This window comes from Hemibagrus wyckioides, linkage group LG16, assembly GCF_019097595.1.
Source record: "Hemibagrus wyckioides isolate EC202008001 linkage group LG16, SWU_Hwy_1.0, whole genome shotgun sequence".
NCBI classification, from domain to species: Eukaryota; Metazoa; Chordata; class Actinopteri; order Siluriformes; family Bagridae; genus Hemibagrus; species Hemibagrus wyckioides.
This window is the reverse complement of record NC_080725.1, coordinates 15,223,065-15,243,274: the sequence shown is the minus strand read 5'-3', so window position 1 is coordinate 15,243,274 and position 20,210 is coordinate 15,223,065. Positions and strand designations below refer to the sequence as shown.

General features: G+C 44.4%; 2 protein-coding genes across 3 annotated transcripts; one reads left to right on the top strand and one right to left on the bottom strand.

Annotated features, from left to right (window-relative positions):
- Positions 1 to 123: 123 nt before the first annotated feature.
- zbtb21 (zinc finger and BTB domain containing 21) lies at positions 124 to 6,404 on the bottom strand. The gene is made up of 2 exons (XM_058411991.1): positions 6,264 to 6,404; positions 124 to 5,403 (listed from the first exon to the last, which is right to left on the bottom strand). The coding sequence occupies exon 2, from the start codon at positions 5,397 to 5,399 to the stop codon at positions 2,412 to 2,414; it is 2,988 nt and encodes a 995-aa protein (XP_058267974.1). The 5' UTR covers positions 5,400 to 5,403; positions 6,264 to 6,404; the 3' UTR covers positions 124 to 2,411.
- Positions 6,396 to 18,838, top strand: umodl1 (uromodulin-like 1). Of its 2 annotated transcripts, XM_058411989.1 has the most exons (18): positions 6,396 to 6,577; positions 8,554 to 8,836; positions 9,253 to 9,495; positions 9,993 to 10,154; positions 10,260 to 10,366; positions 10,451 to 10,637; positions 10,821 to 10,961; positions 13,107 to 13,331; positions 13,440 to 13,697; positions 13,829 to 13,941; positions 14,183 to 14,402; positions 14,716 to 14,853; positions 15,665 to 16,212; positions 16,717 to 16,838; positions 17,030 to 17,266; positions 17,403 to 17,562; positions 17,775 to 17,874; positions 18,246 to 18,838. In XM_058411989.1, exons 2-18 carry the CDS (start codon positions 8,767 to 8,769, stop codon positions 18,428 to 18,430), a joined length of 3,216 nt encoding a protein of 1,071 aa, XP_058267972.1. In that variant the 5' UTR covers positions 6,396 to 6,577; positions 8,554 to 8,766; the 3' UTR covers positions 18,431 to 18,838. The 2 variants fall into 2 exon arrangements, with proteins under 2 accessions (XP_058267972.1, XP_058267973.1); XM_058411990.1 differs by lacking the exons at positions 6,396 to 6,577; positions 13,107 to 13,331 and having other exon boundaries at positions 8,332 to 8,836; positions 18,246 to 18,837.
- The last annotated feature ends 1,372 nt before the right edge of the window (positions 18,839 to 20,210 follow it).

Below are 20,210 nucleotides of genomic sequence, written 5' to 3'. Positions count from 1 at the left end.
CTTAAAAAAAAAAAAAAAAAAAAAAAAAAAAAAGACACTACGACTAGATGATGTGATTTTAATTTCAGAGAACCTGCTGAAATGATTAGCGTGAAGCTGAAATTATTGCACTGGGAAAAATGCTGCTGATCGGCGGCACTTTATTTTAGAAAGCAAAGCCTTTAAACAGCAGGAAGGGAGGGAGAAAAAAAAAAAAATCACTTAACACAAAATAAACCTGCCACAGAGCAAGAGTATGAGTTACATCATTATCAGATACATCATTATTATGAGTTACATCATTATAAAACCAGAGAATTATTGCAGAGAAACCACTGAAATACCCGGAACCTTACACTGTCATCATAAAACAAGAAAAATATCAGGACGAAGTAGAAAATTAGCTGGAAAATCTTACATCATCAGCTCGTTGGAGCGTCTACACGAAGCATCTTCTACTTTAAACCGAGGCATCTTGAGTAATAAAAATAAAATAACATTAAAGAAAAAAGAAGCACATTACATTCAATAAACTCTGCTGTAAAGCTTCCACAGAAATCCCAAGGTGCGTAAAGACTCGTCCATCTGACTGACCCTTCGTCACCTCCTCATCAAACAGCGCAGCTCCCGGGAAAAAAACAAATGAAATATTCTCTCAAAACTCTAGAAATTGTGCTTTAATTAACTGATATCTGCGATGTCACAAGAAATCCTGTACGATTAGCTTCACACTGACATCCGATATACCTGATCAACCAGCGTGTTCTTTTAGTAACCAAGTACTGATACAGTACCGTAAAATAATCACACACACACACACACACACACACACAACCGCGCTAGGTGTGTGCCGAGGTTATTTATACATCACAATAAGTGCTCTGTGAATTTAGAATAATGTCATATTATTGTGATAAGAAAATCATTTTCCAGGTTTTTCACTACACAAATATGTCCACGATAAAGAACACACCACTCCGTGTCTGTGTGTGTGTGTGTGTGTGTAGCTGTATATCATCCGTCTATCATACACCAGTTCAACAAAAGTGTTGTTCGATCCGAGCTGAGACGTTAATGAGCAATTAGTGAGAAGTAGAGACTGATCAGTGTTTTATTAACCAGTCTGATTCGCAAAAAACACTTAATATCATGACATATTAGCTCGGTATCCATCGGGATACGGAAATTTAGTCTGGGAGCATGCCTAATGAGGTGTGTGTGTGTGCGTGTGCAGTATTTTCTTTTGAATCACTGAAGAGTGAAAAAAAACTGCTTTAAAAAAATAATTCAATAATAAAGATATCTAAAGAAAAAGCATGTTTTGGTTTCATGTGTAAATGTGTGCAAACACACACACACACACACACAAAAACAAACATACTGTAATCTCAGAATAACACGGTTTTAGTCTTCAACACCGTTAAAGGACCAAAATCTCAAACATCTCATGCACTGTTTTTCACCCAGCTGAAGAATACGCTGTTATAATAATAATAATAATAATAATAATAATAATAATAATAATAATAATAATAGTAGTAATAATGATAGTAATAACACTCGTTTACCAAACAGAAATGAAACCCCGGTGTGTAAGGACGTCTTGTTATGTTCTGTAAGTGAAGCATTAAGGCAACACAAAACATCTGGCTTTTTAAAGTTCAAGCTAAAGCGCGTGTGAAAGCTGCGTCACTCAGACGGCTCGCGTGTGAAAGCTCCGTCACTCAGACGGCTCGCGTGTGAAAGCTCCGTCACTCAGACGGCTCGCGTGTGAAAGCTCCGTCACTCGGACGGCTCGCGTGTGAAAGCTCCGTCACTCGGACGGCTCGTGGGGAAAGTCCGTAGAAACACGATAGAAAATCTGAAATATACATCTGGCTCATTGCAGAGAGCAAGAGGAAGGAAAAGACGTGACGTCCTGAACACTACGCTGGTTTGGGTTTGACGAGCCTTTCATCATCTTCCACTAACATCACGCAGGAAAAAGGCCACAGAGACGGAGAGGAACGAGCTCAACTCCTACACAAAAAAAGCACTTATACACAGTTATTGCAGGTTATTAGAAGCAGATCTTTAACCTTGTGGACCAGGAGATGAATCAACAAACGAGGAATAAAACATCTGCATTTGTACACATTGTTCACTGATGCACCAGGAAGTAAAAAAAAAAACAACAACCTGAAAATAGGTGAGTATACGTGTGTGTGTGTGTGTGTGTGTGTGTTACATTATCGTCCCTGTTAACCCAGACGCAGTGGAAACACTTCTTTACACCTGAATCTATAAACTCGGCCACCGTCTTGGAAATCCTGCCCAAGCCCCGCCTCTAAAAGTTTTCCACTTATCAGCTCTACTTTACACCACAGCTTCCCGCCTACATCTGGGCTGAAGGAGACTCTTTAAGGTGAGATAAGATCCAGATGTTGCCGTGTTCAGACGTGACTGTGGCTCTGCTCGTGACTCCACAGACTGAAGGCAGTCTTGAAGGTCCTGTGGCAGAGTTTGCACATGTACTGCCTCTTAAATGTCAGAGCGGAGAGCGTGGGCGCGTGATAAAAGAGCGTGTCTGATTCCTGAGAAGTTGCTGGGTTTTCAGCACTGTCCGACCGGGAAAGAGAGAAATCCCCACTTGGGTTTTCCTGCTCCGCTCTCTCGGGTTTGGACAGAGAAGACGTGAGGGTTCCGGGCTCCTCCTCCGAGACCTTCGCCTCCGTTTGACCCGATTCTGGCGGAGATGCTCGTGAGGACGGAGGATCTCGGGTGGAGATGGTGAGAGTCGGAGACGGAGGAGGAGAGCACGGCGGTCCGTCCGTCTGTCTGCTCACGGGCTCCTTGGAGGACGACATGTGGGACTGATAGTGGCTCCAGAGGCGGAAGTTGGTCCGGAATGCTTTGTGGCAGATGTGGCAGATGAAGGGCTTGATGTGGCAGAGAAGCTCCTGGTGACGCTCGAGGGCTTTGTGAGAGCTGAAGAGTTTGCCGCATTTTTCACAAGGCCTCACGCCTGCTTCCTCAGGAGCTGAAGGATCTCTGTCCATCACCAGTTCCTCCTGTGGCTCCTCTTTTACCACGAGCTTGCCCTGATTATGATTGGAGCTCAGATCCTCCGGGAGGTAAGAAGACGAGTCCTCGGAGTCGCCGTAAGTGGCGTCGTCTCTCATGGCCTCTTTAGGAGGCAGTGCTTCCCTGAGAAGCTCTGGCGTCTCCTGGTTAATGTCGTGATACCCAAAGGTCAGCTGCTCCCTGACGGTCATCATGTTCTGGTTGTGAACTTCAACCTGATGGCGCCAAATGCTGAAGGAGGATTTAAAAGTGCGCATGCACTCGAGGCAGGTGAGCTTTTTGTACTTGCAGTGAGCCTCGTGATCTTTTTTCACCAGCGTGTTGGAGAACCTGAGGCCACAGTAAGGGCAGACAGTTGCGTAGCGACATGCTCTCTCGTGATCCTCCAGCTCGCTCACAGAGAACAGTTTCACGTTGCAGAGCCTGCAGGGGAAAACCTCTCTGTCTTGGTTCTCCTTGACATGTCCCACTTGCTCCTGCCGCTCACATAGACCTTCCTCTTCTTGAGCATCCATGCTAGCTCTCTCAGCAGTGTGTCCTTTCATGTGCAGTTTAAAATGCGACTGGAAGAAAAACATTTTCCCGCAATAGGGACATCCGTAAGACCTCGATCTCCGGCTTTTCTTGGCAAAGGGCTGAGCCTGGTGGCCCTGCTTGTTTCTCCTGAGCTTCATGATCAAGGCTTTTTTAATCTCCCGCTCTCGCACAATGTCTATGAGTTTCCTCTGGAACTTCTCGTCCAGCACAGAGTAGGAGCTGGAGGAAGCGGCTGGGTTCTGGACCACGCCATGTTGGGTCTGGCAGTGTGTCCACACTTTGAAGTTGGTATGAAATCGTTTGTGGCAGATGTCGCACGCGTACGGCTTCTCCGGGTTATGGTACATGTTCACGTGACGGTAAAGCCCAGCGTTTGACCTGAAAACCTTCATGCAGCTCCAGCATTTAAACATCTTGGTTGGCCTCAGTTCCCCTGGTTCCTGATCGTCTGTGTTGCGAGGTGATTCGTCGGTCACGCCGTCCTCGTCTGTGAACTGGTGTTCATTCACAACTTTGGATCGCTTGAACGTGTTCAAATTCCCATCCACAGGTAATCTCCTTTTCACAGGACTGAAGTATCCTCTAGGACTTTCATCAAAATTGGTCTGGAAATCTCTGAAGTTGACGGGCAGATTGTCCTCTACGGTGACCCGTATGATTTCAGAAGGATCGGCCAGCGGGCTGCTAGCCTCGGTTTTGACCGTCACTCTGTCCTCTACCTGAGTGTCCTTGTCTTCCATCGCCATCACGTTATGCTGTTTGGACCTGAGAACGAGCGGAGGTAAGTGATGCTTGCTCCCGGACGACGGCGTCTCGGCCGCATTCATCTCCAATTTCACAACAGTCTGCTCCCTGCTCTGAGAGTCCTTCAGCTCCAGAACTGGAGAGAAGACGGGAACCGGACTGTCCATGGATAAGGATCTACGCAGCAGGCTTTTAATAAGTGGCCCGCTCCGGTCCACGGTTTGGTTACGTGCTCCCTGCTGCGTTCCAGAGACAGACTTTGGATCGTACGTCTGTCCGGGTTTCATCTCCTCCGATGGATCGTCACCGGGATCAGAGTTTAAGTGCTGTATGGTTTCGCTGAAAGACACCGATGTGGTCAACTGGGGCCTGGCCATAGGTGATCTGTACTCTGCGCGAGCCTTGAGGATGGAAGTCAAAGATGGAATGATGGCTTTAGAATCATTCTCTAGCTCTTTGGGAGCGTTTTTGCTAAGATTCATTCCCATTTCCGTTGGTTTAACGTATCCTGAAGGACGATAATCCAGACCCGATCCAGGCCGAGTCTCCTCTGCTGCATGTCTGGACGCTTTACTGTGGAGAATGTCGTTCCCTCTGTGGGCGACATCCATGCCACCTTGTTGTACGATGACACTCCTCTTTGTGAACGAGCCGTCGTCCTCCTCGGGAAAGCACAGCCTCTTTCGGGTCACGCAGTATGACACCTGAGGCCTGGTGGATATTATGTTAGTCAGGAATGGGATTCCTAAACTGTAGCCCAGCTCCTGGATCACTGCCAGGCTTCCTCTGTCCACGAACAGCGATGAGGAGTAGATGTAGTTCAGCACGATCTCGAAAGCCTCAGGCTCACAAAAGTCCAGCTGGATCAAGTCTTGTGCCTCTGAGTCTCTCCTGGAGAACAGAGTGTGGAAATACTCGCTGCTGGCGGCCAGAACGCTCCTGTGTGCCGGGTAGCGATGTTCTCCCGCCATCAGCACTACGTCACAGAACTGTCCCTTCAGGCGCTGCTCGTTTAACACGCTGAGCAGCGAGATGGCGTGGGCGGGGCTGCTGTAGTGCACCAGGCTTTCCATCATGACTCTGTGGGACACAAACAGGTCGCTTTTAGAGTTTGATTATGATTTTTAGATGAGCTCACATCCTCAACCTAACATCTACTGGATCCTAATGTCCAATAAAGAGCCAGAATAAACTTTTACCCTGGAAAGTGCAGAAGCTTTAATGATCTTACACAAGTGTTCCTGTGGTTCCAGGTGTTCCTTAATTTCTTATCAAAGGTATAACGATACACTCTAAAAAGTATGGTTAATTGGAACCCAAAACGACACGGAAAAAAAGATTTATAGTGCTAGAAACAAAGTAATGACCTGGCGCATGCGCGAACCGGTATCACATTACTTCACGCTTAATCACACAGTGACACACACACACACACACACAGACACAGTGTGTGGGGGTGGACAATCTTCTCTTAATCACATGTCTATTATTCACTAATCGGGATATTTTAATCGTGGCCCACGCGCTGCTGATTCGATCAACCAAAAGCACGGAGTGTACCGAGTGTGTATATGAGCGCTAGAGCCCGCGCGCGCACACACACACACACACACACACTGTTGTCATTTCACTTTTCTTAGCTAAAACGCAGAAGAGAAAGACACAGAGACATCAAATGGAGAGAGTAAAAGAAGACAGAAGAAATGAGAGAGAGTGTGTTTGAGAGAGAGAGAGAGAGAGAGAGAGAGAACCCCGCGCGACATTACGTCAGGAAACGCCGTTTTTCTTCTAACCCAATAAGAGCTCAAACTTCTTTCCCCTCTAAAGTCCGTCAGTCTCTCTCTCTCTCTCTATCTCTCTCTCTAACACGCTCTCTCTCTCTCCCTCACTCCCTCGCGCGCTCCGCTGCACGCTGACGGAACAGGAGTCCCAGCACTCACCGCGTCACCGTGTCTCGAGCCCCAGGAACAACGCGCGAACACTATCTCTTCTTTTCCTCCTATTCCCTTTCTCTTTCTTTCGTTTTCTGTTATTGTTTTCCGAGTTGCGTCGTCCGCACAGCAGCCGTGATTCCATCCATCTTGTATTTGACGTCATCCCGTTCCAGGGATGAGGTCATCGCTTAGAGAGCGCGTCACGTGCGCCGCGCCCCGATTGGCTGCTCCGCGTCCTGTGGGCGTTCATGCAGGAAATGGCGGACTGTATCTCTAAAAGGAACAGACACCCAGCTTTCCTCTGAACTCGCCACAGCTAGGTGGAAGACACTACAAGATCATTTATTTTTCATCATATTTATTAACTGAACCAAAGTATCAACCACAACAAACCTAAAAACCAGTTACACTGCCTTATTTTGTTCATTAGAACATGATTTATTTTATTAGAATTGCAGAAATTATACTTAAGTGTCTGATCCAGTCTTAGGAACTACAATAACCAATTATTATAACAACTAGTATAAGAATAGCATTTAATAGTGACCAATAATGACTGTGATGATGATGATACTACTACTACTACTAGTACTACTACTACTAATAATAATAATAATCATCATCATCATCATAATAATTATAATAATAATAGCGTCCTGGGTTCGAGTCTCGCTCCCGCTCACTGTGTGTGTGGAGTTTGCATGTTCTCCCCGTGCTTGGTGGGTTTCCTCTGGGTGCTCCGGTTTCCTCCAACAGTCCAAAGACATGCTACTAGGGTGATTGGAGTCTGTAAATTGCCTGTAGTGAGTGAATGAGTGTGTGTGTGTGCCCTGTGATGGGTTGGCACTCCATCCAAGGTGTATCCTGCCTTGATGCCTGATGACGCCTGAGATAGGCACAGGCTCCCCGAGGATAGATTGGATAAGCGGTACAGACAATGAAATGAAATGAAAAGAAAAAATTAAAATAAAATAAAATAAAATAATAATGGTGCAACACACACACACATACAGAGACTAGTAGATAAGTATACGTTCTGCTAATGTAACGAGTCTTAATAAAATGAGTGTTGGGAGAAAATCTGCTCAACACATTACACACAGTATGTATTATATACCCTTTCATCCTGCTGAGGAATAGTGCAAATATATATATACATAGAGAGAGAGAGAGAGAGAGAGAGAGTTGTTGTTGTTGTGTGGTTTGAGTCTCTGCAGTCAGCACTCACACACCACCAGTACAGGAGTGTTGTGTGTTGTACTTGTGCGACTGTAAGAGCTGTGGTCATTACACACTCGACCTTCAGGCTGAAATGTTGGAGAATATCTAATGATCTAATGACAGACATGTATGTGATGATGGAGGATTCTGGAAGGTCTAATTGTTCCTGGCCCTCTGAAACTAATTAATGCGCTATAATTGATAAGGTGTGCATGTGTGTGTGTGTGTGTGTGTGTGTGTGATATAATGCTTCATGGTTGCCATAGTGCTCTCTCTCTCTCTCTCTCTCTCTCTCTCTCTCTCTCACTCTCTCTCTCTCTCTCTCTCTGTCTCTCTGTCTCTGTCTCTGTCTCTCTCTCTCTCTCTCTCATACACACACACACACACACACAGAGTCCTCTCTGCAGCACGTTTAAATGAATGACTCCATCACTGGCAATTCTTTAATTAGGCTCATTTTCACACCACATTGAAAGCCAACTGTCAGGGAAGGTGACACAGATCTATGATTTGTGTGTGTGTGTGTCTTTGTGTGTGTGTGTGTGTGTGTGTGAGAGAGAGAGAGAGAGAGAGATGTGAAAGTAGCTGTGTTTCTTTTTTTCTCTTATTAACTTAAAGAGAGCACAGAAAGAGAGACTGCTGAGGGAGACACTGTTAATAGCCGACAGAACGGAAGAGAAAACAGGAAGTAACTAACTTCACTGAACATTAAATGTAACTAAAAATGGATAAAAAGGGTGAGGTGATGTTGTTGTTGTTCTTGTTTTGTTTTTTTTTAAAGAAAAATTGGTTTCTTTTAGTCTGCTTCTTATTATTCTCAGAAATGAAAATGATCTAAAGTGTGGTGTAACTCTGGTGATGAGGAGTCTGTTTGCCTTTACTGAAGCTTTGGAAGTGTGTGTGTGTGTGTGTGTTCAAAAGCTCCATGGTAACTTGCACTTACAAATGGATTGATGAAGTAACCTACAGCCCAGATTTCATTTTCAATGTGAATGTGTTTCATGGGTGTGTATGTGTGTGTGTGTGTGTGTTTTAATATTTAAACCATGTTTCTGCATTTATAATCTCCCTGCAGGGGGAAACCCGAGGGAACAAAGTGTTTTTGAGCATGAAGGCAGAGAGAGGAGGAGGAGGAGAAGGAGGAGGAGGAGGAGGCAGGTAGATCAGGTGAGACCCAGGTGAGGTTTGTTACCAGTGTCTCTGTACTCGTCTGTGAGCAGGTCGAGAGCTGCAGCTCATGATGGTGTAATATGGTTCTGATGTACGGACTCTGCTCTGGAGGCCCAAAATGCTGTGGATGTTCTGGACAGTGCTGCTGCTTCCCGCCTTCACCACAGGACACGACACACTGCATGAAGGTCAGACACATACACACTATTTTATGATGCAACGACTGCATTCACACTAAAACAGACTTCTGTGAAAGATTTATGATCAGATTGATCATCCTGAAGACAGTGACTAGCTTCAGCACTTTATTTCCACCTGGTTTTGTATGTTAATGATGTACTGTAAACTAAAGCACAGACCTCACACACTGCTGATCTCTGGTATGGTGATGTGGTCAGTAAACACTGGACCCTTCTTGTTTCAAAATGCTTCAGTGGAACACATCGTCTGTAGAGATTTAATGCAGCTGAGAGAATGATCCTGAATCAGCGTGTCTCGTGACTGTGATTAAAAACAAAAACAGTGATTTGTATTAAAGATGAATAATATGACGAGATAACGGAACAGGATTCGAGAGTGAAGTCTAATCTTTCTTCTGTTTCAGGATACACCATCTCACTGTCAGGGTACCATGTGTGTCCCGGGATCGAGCTCATTCCCATGACGACCGTGATCTCCCATAATAGTGCTTACACCCAGATGGTGCCGTGTGGCGGTTGGCTGCCGTGGAAAATGTGTAACGTCACACGCTACAGAGCCATGTACGAGACTCAGGTCATCCCCTTGGAGAAACCGGTGATGAAGTGCTGCGAAGGCTTCGAGCAAGTGGGCAGTTACTGTGCTCTGGGTGAGTGAGAGGCAGAAATACAATAAAGAAATGTTCAGTAGCAACCACTAGGGGGAGTTGTGGAGGGAGGTGTGTTTGCTAAATAAACTTTCTAGCTGAACACTGCACTGAGGTGGACAGGAACAATGGAGACAAAACTTTCTTCCATTTCATAAAGAGCCGAGCAGCTCGTCTTAAAAAAGGAGGAGGAGGAGTTAGTGTGTGTCTGTGGTGGTGAAGATGCTGTAGTGTCTGAGCTATTTACGAGGAGCTCTTTCACCGTTTTGTTGCCGCTTTATCGTTTTTAGCTCACGTTGCCTTTTATGGAGTTTTGTGGGTGTGGTTTATTTAGTATTTAGAGTGGTGAACCCTCCCACTGGTGATGTGCTGTCACATAGGATTTAATGACGTTCTCTTTTTCAAAGATTAGTGTTTATTGTACATTGTCCAGTCCTGATCTAGATATTTCTGTGTCTTTTTAAACCCTAAACTTTTTACATTTGGTTGTTTTTGTTCAGCCCTGAACAGGAGCTCAGAGTTCATGGCTAAACCTGGAGTTTGTCCTGCACATACTGTCTCAGCTTCAGGCTCACTGTGTCTCAGGGACTGGGACTGTCCCCACTTTCAGAAATGCTGCCAAACAGGAAACCAGAGCCTGTGTGTGGAGCCTCAAAGCCACGGTGAGAGAGGTGCAGCCCCACAGTGCTGAGTGATTCAGTGCAATATGAAGAGATAAGATCATCACATCCCTCCGTTATGCTTTTGTCATTTCTCTGTGTTGTTAGTGAACATGACCTCATGGCTGAACGTGACAGTAACGGTGAAAGCAGCGTTCAGATTGGTCAACACGAGCAGTGGAATCTTCAACCACACACGCCTGCTGCACTCTGTGGTCTGTGTGATGACATCAGATTATTTCATATTTCACAAAAATAGATTTCAAGACCTTAACCCTGTGTGTGTGTGTGTGGTGTAGGTGACAGGAGCTCTGAGCTCTCTGCACGTCTCAGTGTATCACATGCACTCGTGGTCTTCAGGACGGTTCAGTACGTCCTCCTGCCTGCTGCTTGGCTCGTCTCAGCTCCTGTCCTTAAGCAGCATCTCTGACACACTTCTGCTCCTGCTGGAGAACATAGAGGAGGTGACGGCTGTGGACGTCAGGGGTATGTGTGTGTGTGTGTGTGATTCATTTTTGCAGGAACATTATGATTCAGCTTCCTTTTTATTCCTCATGAGTCAGATGAGAATATTTCCTTCTTTCTCTCCAGTTCTCATTAATGTCGTCCATCTCTGAATCTGTGCAATGTTTTTAGTATAAATCAGTCTGTGTGTGTGTGTGTGTACAGATGTGGATGAGTGTGCCACGCCCGTGCTGAGAGAGTGCTCTCCCCTTGCCCACTGCACTAACACTCTGGGTTCCCATAATTGCACGTGTGCTGATGGATCTGTGGATGTTCAGCCCAACAGGCCAGGAACACAGTGTACAAGTGAGTAACACCACATAACAATTATAATAATAATAATTTCCCATAATCAATAATTCCCCATGTTATGCTCAGCTCCTAGGAACTCCTTTTGGTAAATAGTGGAACTAACTATAAATAATCAAAGTCGCAGCATCATATAACTTCCTCTCCAGAGGGTCAGCTGACATGTTGGAATATATTGCCTGTAGTTTTGTGTTTGTGTGTGTGGCAGTGTGGTTGACGCAGGTCAGCTTTGGTGCACCACACTGGTCCACCAGTCCAGTCTGGATCAAACCAGTTTAACCAGCATGGACAATTTCAACAGTGAACCAACTAGTGGTGAATCCTATTTTTTGGATCAAGTCTCTACAGTAACCCCTGCATGTGGGTTGAGGAACTGGAGCGGTGGTGTAATCTTGTGGTAACAGAAAGGTTCAGAGCAGGTCACCATGATGATAAAGACATGATGATGTCATAATTCTTAAAACACCTGAGGTCTTACTGTGCTGGGATTTGACTGATGGACGGTGCATTAGGTTCAGGGTTTCCACTTGAGGCCACCACAGATCAGCGCTGGAATCTTGTGCTGCAGATTCAACTAAATCACTCCTGAGCTCATCATTTGTTGCCTCTTTGCTTCAATACCAAAGATCTCTCAAACTTCTTGTGTAGTCTCCTGTTTTCTCAGGGCTGAAGCTACACCCTGTCTTCCTGTCCATTCTTTCGTGGGCCTGCAGGTTATTCTTTTTTTTTTTTTTAGAGCTGTGTGATGGAAATTCTTATGTCATTTTCAACTCTGGAAGCCAAAACTGCTGTTGGAAATAAGTGTCTTATACATGAGTTTTAATCGGTGCTGCGTCCACATGGACTGAACCATTAACTCAGCCCAGTCTTGTTGATGTTATAGTACCACTCAACCCCATCTGCTGGATCTTATGTGTTTCCCAGTAAAACCCTGTCCATATGTCTAGATCATGTTCCTCATCACTCATTTCTTTCAGTTAGCAGACACACTTACATTTTTATCTCATTTTATACAACTGACCAATTGAGGGTGAAGGGCCTTGCTCACTGGCCAAGTAGTAGTGGTTGGTGGAACCTGGGATTTGAACCCACAACCTTCAGATCAGTAGGCCAAGGCCTTACCCACTAAGCTACCACACCCTCCAACAACAGTCTCAATCTATGTGTTAAACAACTTGGAGATTTCAAGTCTTGCAGGTAAGGATTATTAGGAAAGCAACTTACATTTTATCTCATTTTTTATACAACTGACCAATTGAGGGTTGAAGGCTTTGCTCAAGGGCCCAGCAATGGCCGCTTGGTGGGATTCAAACTCATAACCTTACTATCATTAGCCTAGCAACTTAACCACTAAGCTACCACAATTACTTATCACAGAAGATGTGCTGCTTGGTGTGGAAGTCTGGGTCAGAATTGGCTCTAAATTCTCATGGCCTGGAGCTCGGCTGGGAGGCTCACCTCTTATAGTCTTTTATACTGCTAAGATCCGTTGCACTTACTGTTTGTTTGTCAGTCAGAATACACCAGCCTCAGGGTGTCTTCTCAGACTTTAAGGATCCCTGGAGGTTCATGTCATGGAACTATCCTTGTAATTCAACACATTCTGATGATGCAGGGCTTTTCAGCACGTATGGCCCAGTGGATGAAGAGCTTCATCTGTTCTGTATGAGTGATGGATTGCTGAGTTCTCACTAGCAACTGTCTTGTTGTCTCTGTAAGCGCCATCAAACCAGCATCCAAGGAGCATCCTCTTCATCCAGGAGTGTGGAGGTTGAGGGTTAAGGGTTAGAGAATACAACAGTAGCAGGTGTTGATGCTGAGATTTAACAACCTTCTGCTCAATCACACACTGACCCATCACACACTGACCTTCCTCCTCCTGCTCACGTGACTTTTCTCTGAATCTCAGCACATTCCATTTGTGACACCAAATCTGGAGGACAGAAATCCAGGTTTGGGGGAGTTATAAAAAGAAGGAGCACCACATGGAAAAATGAGTGTTATTCTAATCTGAGAGCAGCAAAGTAATGATAATATTAATTATGACTTCAATTCCTCATCTCATGGAATCTTCCTTACACTTGATTTGATTGTATCATCAGCTACACATCTCCACTAAACATGTTTATGTTTACTTTTTAGACACATCCTTTTCCTCCTCCTCCTCCTCCTCCTCCTCCAGTTCAGGCTCATTGGATTGGAATATAATCAGCTTTGGGCCTCTGAGAAAACGTCCTCAGCAAATTATCTCCAGTACTTTGTCCACTACTACATCCAGTACACCAACTTCTTCATCCTCCACTTCCTTCACTTTTCCACCACCAGTTTCTCCATGCAGCTCTAATTCCAGCTCGATTCCTGAGCTCAGTACGTAATCCTAAGAGCCATGCCTTTCAGTTTTGTTCATGTTTATCCCCAGTTAATGTTTATGCCAATTTAGTTTTTACAGAATATATTTATGTGTTTGTTTCATAGGTATTCCAAATATCACCAACCTCTGGGCCAAAAATGTCACCAGCTCCTCCTTCCAGCTCTTGTGGAACATTCCTTCTCAGATCAACCTCACGTCAAAGCTCATGCTCTTCCACGGGACTCACCAGCTGGGCACCTGGGAAACGGCACTCTCTGATTGGACATGGACCAACCTTCAGCCTGGGGTTCTGTACACCGCTCATGTAGCCCTGTGTATGTGTGGTTACTGTGGGAATGCCACTAAGCTGAAGGTAAAGACAGGTATGTAGAGTGGAGAACGTCAGGCTCCTGGTCCTCATCCATTAGATACTGATAATGAGAGATCGGGTCATAAAGATCTATTATAGAAATGATAACGAGTTTGTTATAAAGTGTGTGTATTCTGATTGCAGACGCACAGATTCTCGAAGCTGTTGTCCGAATAACCAACATCAACTTCACCGTGGCTCTGCAGAACCCAGACAGCGAAGAGTACAAGATGTTTAGTGAAAGAGTCAGGAATGAGGTAAAGACTGTCTGTGTATCAGACCCCTGTGTACAATAGTATAAAGAGAGATAGTTGATGAAATAAATAAAATTAGAATGAATTGCACTTGCTGGATGCTACTTAGTTCTGAATGGCTACTTCATGTTTTTTATTATATTGCAAGACAATTATATTTTTCCATATCCTTCATCTCTACTGGGCAGCTGGATACAATGGCCATAGTTTGTTGCTCACGGCTCTTCCTCGTGTCCTCCCACAGACTCTTCACTCTCTCCCTCGCTGGATCCTGGACTTGGTACATTCTGGGCAGGTGTTAGTGTTAATCACTCATCTGTCTCCAGGCAGCGTTGTGGTCACCTTCACCCTCGTGTTCCTTCCCAACAGCACGCAGGACATCTACAGCATCGCCAGTATTCTGATGGAGTCCCTGCAGAACAGCTCATACTTCACCCTTGACAGATACTTCACCAAGATCACAGGTACATCACACATATATTCACACACTCGAGAAAATGTAGAAGGTTCTGCCTGGAAAAAATAATTAATCATCTGATGAACCTAAAGAATCCTTAAAGAACTTTTTGAGTTGAGTTTCATGTTACACACCAGACAGATCCCAGGAGTTAAGAAGAAAATGATCGCTGTAAATCTGGAGTTTATTCTGTGTGTGTGTGAGATGTAAAGAGTGTGTGATATAATACAGGGTGTTTTTTTGGTGATCTGTTACTGCACTGTTACTATCTGCTTGTTTGTGCAATGAGGTGTGTGTTAACGTTAGTTCCTCATTATCAGATGTAAATGAGTGTGCTCTGGGCGAGGTCGACTGTTCCCCGTGGGCCAAATGTGAAGACACCTTCGGTTCCTACACCTGTGTGTGCCACTATGGTTACAGTGATGCAAACCCCGAAAGGCCGGGACGCACCTGCCAAGGTACAGCATCAGCTAATTTACCCAGCTTTCACTTTCCAAATTTCCATTCACACCCAATGGAAATTTTAAACCAGCAGCTGAGAGCGTCTTTAATCTGCAAAAAAATTAAAAAATCTTCCCTTGATATGTTCATGCATCTAATTTTAATACTGTGTGTGTAATTGTAAATGGTGACATTTGTTCAACTGACTTGAAGAGCAGCTGTGGAAATGCAGAACATCAGTAGTCATCATCTTGCGCAGATGTTTCAGTGAATTACTAAGAAATACCACAGTATGACCAGAATTTCCCTTTTACCTCCACCGTGGGAGCAGTGAGTTCTGCTATACTGAGAGTCATGTATCACTCCTTAACTCTGTCAGAACTCTTCCTTCGTCCCTGAGCACTGCTTTATAAACGACGAAAATGGCATCAGATTTCAGATGTTAGGGGGCGTGGCCCAAGGTGGAAGTTTTTAAGTAAGAAATGATTTAGATCAGAAAATCTTTCCTATCCTACTATATTGTCTTAACCTTTATGTTCAGATGGTAAAGGCGAACCTTGACCGTGAGTGTGTTGGATTGTTCATCACTAAAATGGAGGCCATTAGCATCCTATCTTTATTTGATCTTGTAGCCAGCTGGAGTAAAAAGATCCAGTTCCCATCATCTAGATTCTGTTCTGTGATTCGCAGATGATAGGAATAAACTCAAGCACACATGTTCTGTGTTTGTTCTGGGGTTATGCCGAGGTTTTACCTTAACACCAGATTAACAAAATGTTTCTACGTTCTCTTTCCACACAAATGTCTTCCGTTTCATTCCATTTCCAGACAACAACATGACAGCTTCCAGTTCTTCTCCAAGTCCGTCTACCATGACCATCTCTACAAATGTCACTATGAGCACTCTCACACAAACGCCAATTACAGCCCAGATCACATCATCCTCAACCACAACATCCTCCTCCTCCTCCTCCTCCTCCTCACCATCATCATCCCCAAACTCCATAAATGTAACGACAGCAGCAGAGCAGTCTGATAACAAAGCCACAGAACTGACACACACATCATCCACCACTTCTTCTACATCCACCAGTCACATCACTGAAACCACAGCAACAAAAGCTTTAACCTTCACATCCCACACAACAGCCTCAACCTCCCACACCTCCACATCCATCACGAATGAAACAAGCCTCATCGCGGTGGAGTGTGGTCCTGGGTTCATGGTCATATCCGTGTCGCAAATTTTCCTGGATTTGAAGCACATCTCTGAGTCCTCGCTGTACCTGGGGGAGCCCAGCTGTAACCTGACTCAGAGGAACATCACCCACGTTAAGCTCTTCGTGGCCTGGGGAATGTGTGGAACTCAACTGCGGGTAAGTGCTCAAGATATTCCTCTGGTCACTACAGCAGTGGGGTCTGAGTGTCCATCTTAAAATCTAATAATTACTATAACAATTAATATAAAAATATTTATTAAAAAATCTCAAAACACGTCTCTACACTTAAGCATCACGAAACTAAATAAATGTACAGAAAGCAGAAACGCATTATTTTATTCACTGCCTTTACAGGAAAATAATAACACTAGAGTGCAGAGAGGAAGTGAAGCGACTGAAGGGATTCATTTCCTATAAAACGTACTGAGGCTCTGTTACTGTAACCTGAGCAAGCAGAATTCGATCCAACATTATAGGGGATTAAAAAAAACCCTGAAATACATGCTTGTGTTATTAATTAATTATGTTAAAAATATTTTTAAAAAATGAACACTTTATTAAGAGAGAATTAGTGGAGAACAGTGGACGAGGCTGTGTGTTTTCATCCACACCGCTCTTACTGACCACGTGTACATGATCTGATTATTCTTTATTTTCCAGCAAAACAGCCAGAACAGCACAGTGCAGGTGACCCTCTACAACACAGACATGCGGCTCCAGGTTCCTGTCATCTGCACCTACATCAACAGCTTTATCATCTCCGCAGGATACAGCGCCTCCGGGTACCATGCTGCCATGGCAACCATATCCTCCCCCTGAGCTCAGCTGCTGACACACTGATAGGCCATTATCTTTCTTGTATTACTGGGCAGTGTCAAGTCCCCAGCATGGCCCTTTAGACTTTATGACATCACAACTCTAATATGGATGTATAAATATTAAAACTTTTCGATATGGTTCCATCTTCCTTCAGGTACGACATGATTAACAATGTGGTGGAGGGGTCTGGGATGTACCAGGTGACGGTGCGATTGCTGAATGGAACTAACCCTCTGCCTCAGAACTACACCCTGTCGCCTGAAGATGAGGTCATCATTGAGGTGGGGCTGAACTCCAACATGTCGCAGATTAAAGTGGTCATTAATAAATGCTGGGCTCATCCCAGCAACAACGCCACTGAGCCACCTGACATCATCTTCCTCACAAACAGGTCTGCACTCCCTCCACTGCGAACACCCCTGTCTGTCTGTCTGTCCTTCTCTCTCTCTCTCTCTCTCTGTCTGTCTGCCTGTCTGTTTGACTCTCTCTCTCTCTCTCTCTCTCTCTCTCTGTCTGTCCATCTGCAGTTGTCCCGTCACAGACAAATACACCAAGGTGCTGCAGAACGGTGAATCCACTCACTCTCTGTTGGCTGTAAATCTTTTCCATCTGGTGGATTTCGATGTCATTTACATTCACTGTCAGATTCAGATCTGCATTGAGACGTCCACAGCCACGTGTCGCCCTGTGAGTTTACATCAGCTGGATTAACAGTAACAACGTTATTAATAAACGTCAAACAGAATAAAATATCAAATATTTTTAGACGTTTTTTTTTAACTGTTATAGAAATATCCATGAATCTGACTGGCATTAACTTTAGCTGTCACAGTAACACCCTGTGTGTCACTAGAGCAGCAGGAGACATTTGTTTTACTACATGAATTATTCTGCGTTAGGACTGTAACCCGACTTCCGTCCTGGCGAGAACCTCCAGAGGAGCTAACGTGATTGGGATGGCTAAAGCCTCATACGGTCCTCTACTGAGGTCACATCAGGGTGAGGAGATGGTCTGGCTCTTGCACTACACCGTCTTCAATAAACAAACATCTGTACGTCTGTCTGTCCTGTAACCATGTGAGAGATTTGCCCACAGTTTAGTCCACAGCTTCATGTTAATGCACTCCTTATAGGAATAACCGTTTCTATAGTAACGGCTCATTCACTGGGACTCACACTGAAGATGCTTCAGATAAACAGACTAAAAAAAACGTTTTCAGTACATGTATAATGTGTGGAGGAGTCTCCAGTGGCAGAGGTGAAGCTGTAAAGTTGCCCACATCTTCAGGACAGAGGAGTTTTACACTGCTTTACAATTTTAAATGCAAATATGGAATGCAGTGTAACTGTGTGTGTGTGTGTGTGTGTAGTCACCCTGGAGGATACAGTGTGGAACATGCGCACTCTCGGCTTCATCCTCCTGGCGTTGGGGGTGTGTGTGTTGGCGTTCGGAGCCATGGCTGTGGTTTTGTTCTGCAGACGCAGGATGGGAAACTACAACTTCCAGTTCAAACCACGTGAAGAGAACTTCACCTACCATGTCTTCGACACCTGAACACGTGAACACCTTGAGTCCTGTGCTCAGTCCATCACTGCCCTTTATTTACTCAGCTTCTAGAAATTGTGAGAAGGCTGTAGCCTGCTGCTGCGTGATAGTCCTGAGGAATATTACTGTTACTCTTGCTGAGCATCATCGTCATCCTCATCCTCATCATCATCATCATCATCATCATCATCATCATCATCATGTAGAACATCTCTTCATCACCTCGGATCTCCTCTGAATGTTCATCAGGTTTAACTGCATTACAGTGTAAATTTATAGTATCTATAACATTCTATGTTTAAAAAAAAAAAAGCAATATATTAATACAAATTCATTACTAAAAAATTTATTATGATGATTATATTAATTCATTAATAGAGTTATATTTTGTGTACTAATTCTTCAGAGTTGAATAGTGACTCATTCAGCTGAATAAATCAAATAATCTCGAAGTCTGTGTGGGGAAGTGTTCTGATTTTTAAATGAAATACCATTCAGAAATTTGATTTAAATTCCATTAAAATAAATAACAAATAAGTAAATAACACACACACACACACAACCAAACAGGAAGTGACAGAGAATAAAGTAGAAATTCAAGTACAATTACAGCTTCACCATCAGGACACTAGAGGACACTGTTGGGTTAAAAGTGTGTGTGTGTGTGTGTGTGTGTGTGTGTGTGTGAGAGAGAGAGAGAGAGAGAGAGAGAGACTGTGTGTATGTAACCACCCATACTCCACTCTTGCAGATGGTACCCACTAAGTCTCAGGAGAATGTCCACACACACACACACACACACACACAGACACACACACTTTTCCAGGAGTCGATTCATTCAGTGTCTTTGTTCAGCAGTGCCAGAATGTCTCTATGGTAACGTCTTGAGAGAGAGAGAGAGAGAGAGAGAGAGAGATTTCTGAGCTCTGAATAATTCAAAAGATCAGGAACAAGATGGATGGTTAATGGAGAAACACACACACACACACACAGTGGCCTGTGAGAGCAAAACACAATAACAGCAGATCTGTACACATCCTCCTACCTCTAGAAGGCAAAGGGGCGGGCCTTTAAACGTTACATGCTCACTGCTGATTGGTTAAATCTTGTAACCTTGTACAAGGAAAAAAGGTCGACATGGCCACACACACACACACACACACCATTAACTAACAGGACAATTTTAGAGACTTTACAGTAGGATAGACTTCAGATCACTCAGCAGTTTGTTAAGTATTTAATTCATTAACCCAGATAAGCCATAACATTATGACCACCTGGCTAATATTGTGTTGGTCCCCCTTTTGCTGCCAAAACAGCCCTGACTCATGGAGTCATGGACTCCACTAGATCTCTGAAGGTGTGCTGTGGTATCTGGCACCAGGATGTTAGCAGCAGATCCTTTAAGTCCTGTAAGTTGCGATGTGGGGCCTCCATGGATCAGACTTGTTTGTCCAGCACATCCCACAGACTGGATTGAGATCCGGGGAATTTGGAGGAAGGACAAGTCAACATCTCAGACTCGTTGTTGTGCTCATCAAAGCATTCCTGAACCATTTTTGCTTTGTGCCATGGCGCATTATCCTGCTGAAAGAGGCCATAGCCATCAGGGAATACTGTTTCCATGAAAAGGTGTACATGGTCTGCTACTATGCTTAGGTAGGTGGTACGTGCCAAAGTAACATCCACATGGATGGCAGGACCCAGGGTTTCCCAGCAGAACATTGCCCAAAGCATGACACTGCCTCTGCCGGCTTGCCTTCTTCCCATAGTGCATCCTGGTGTCAAG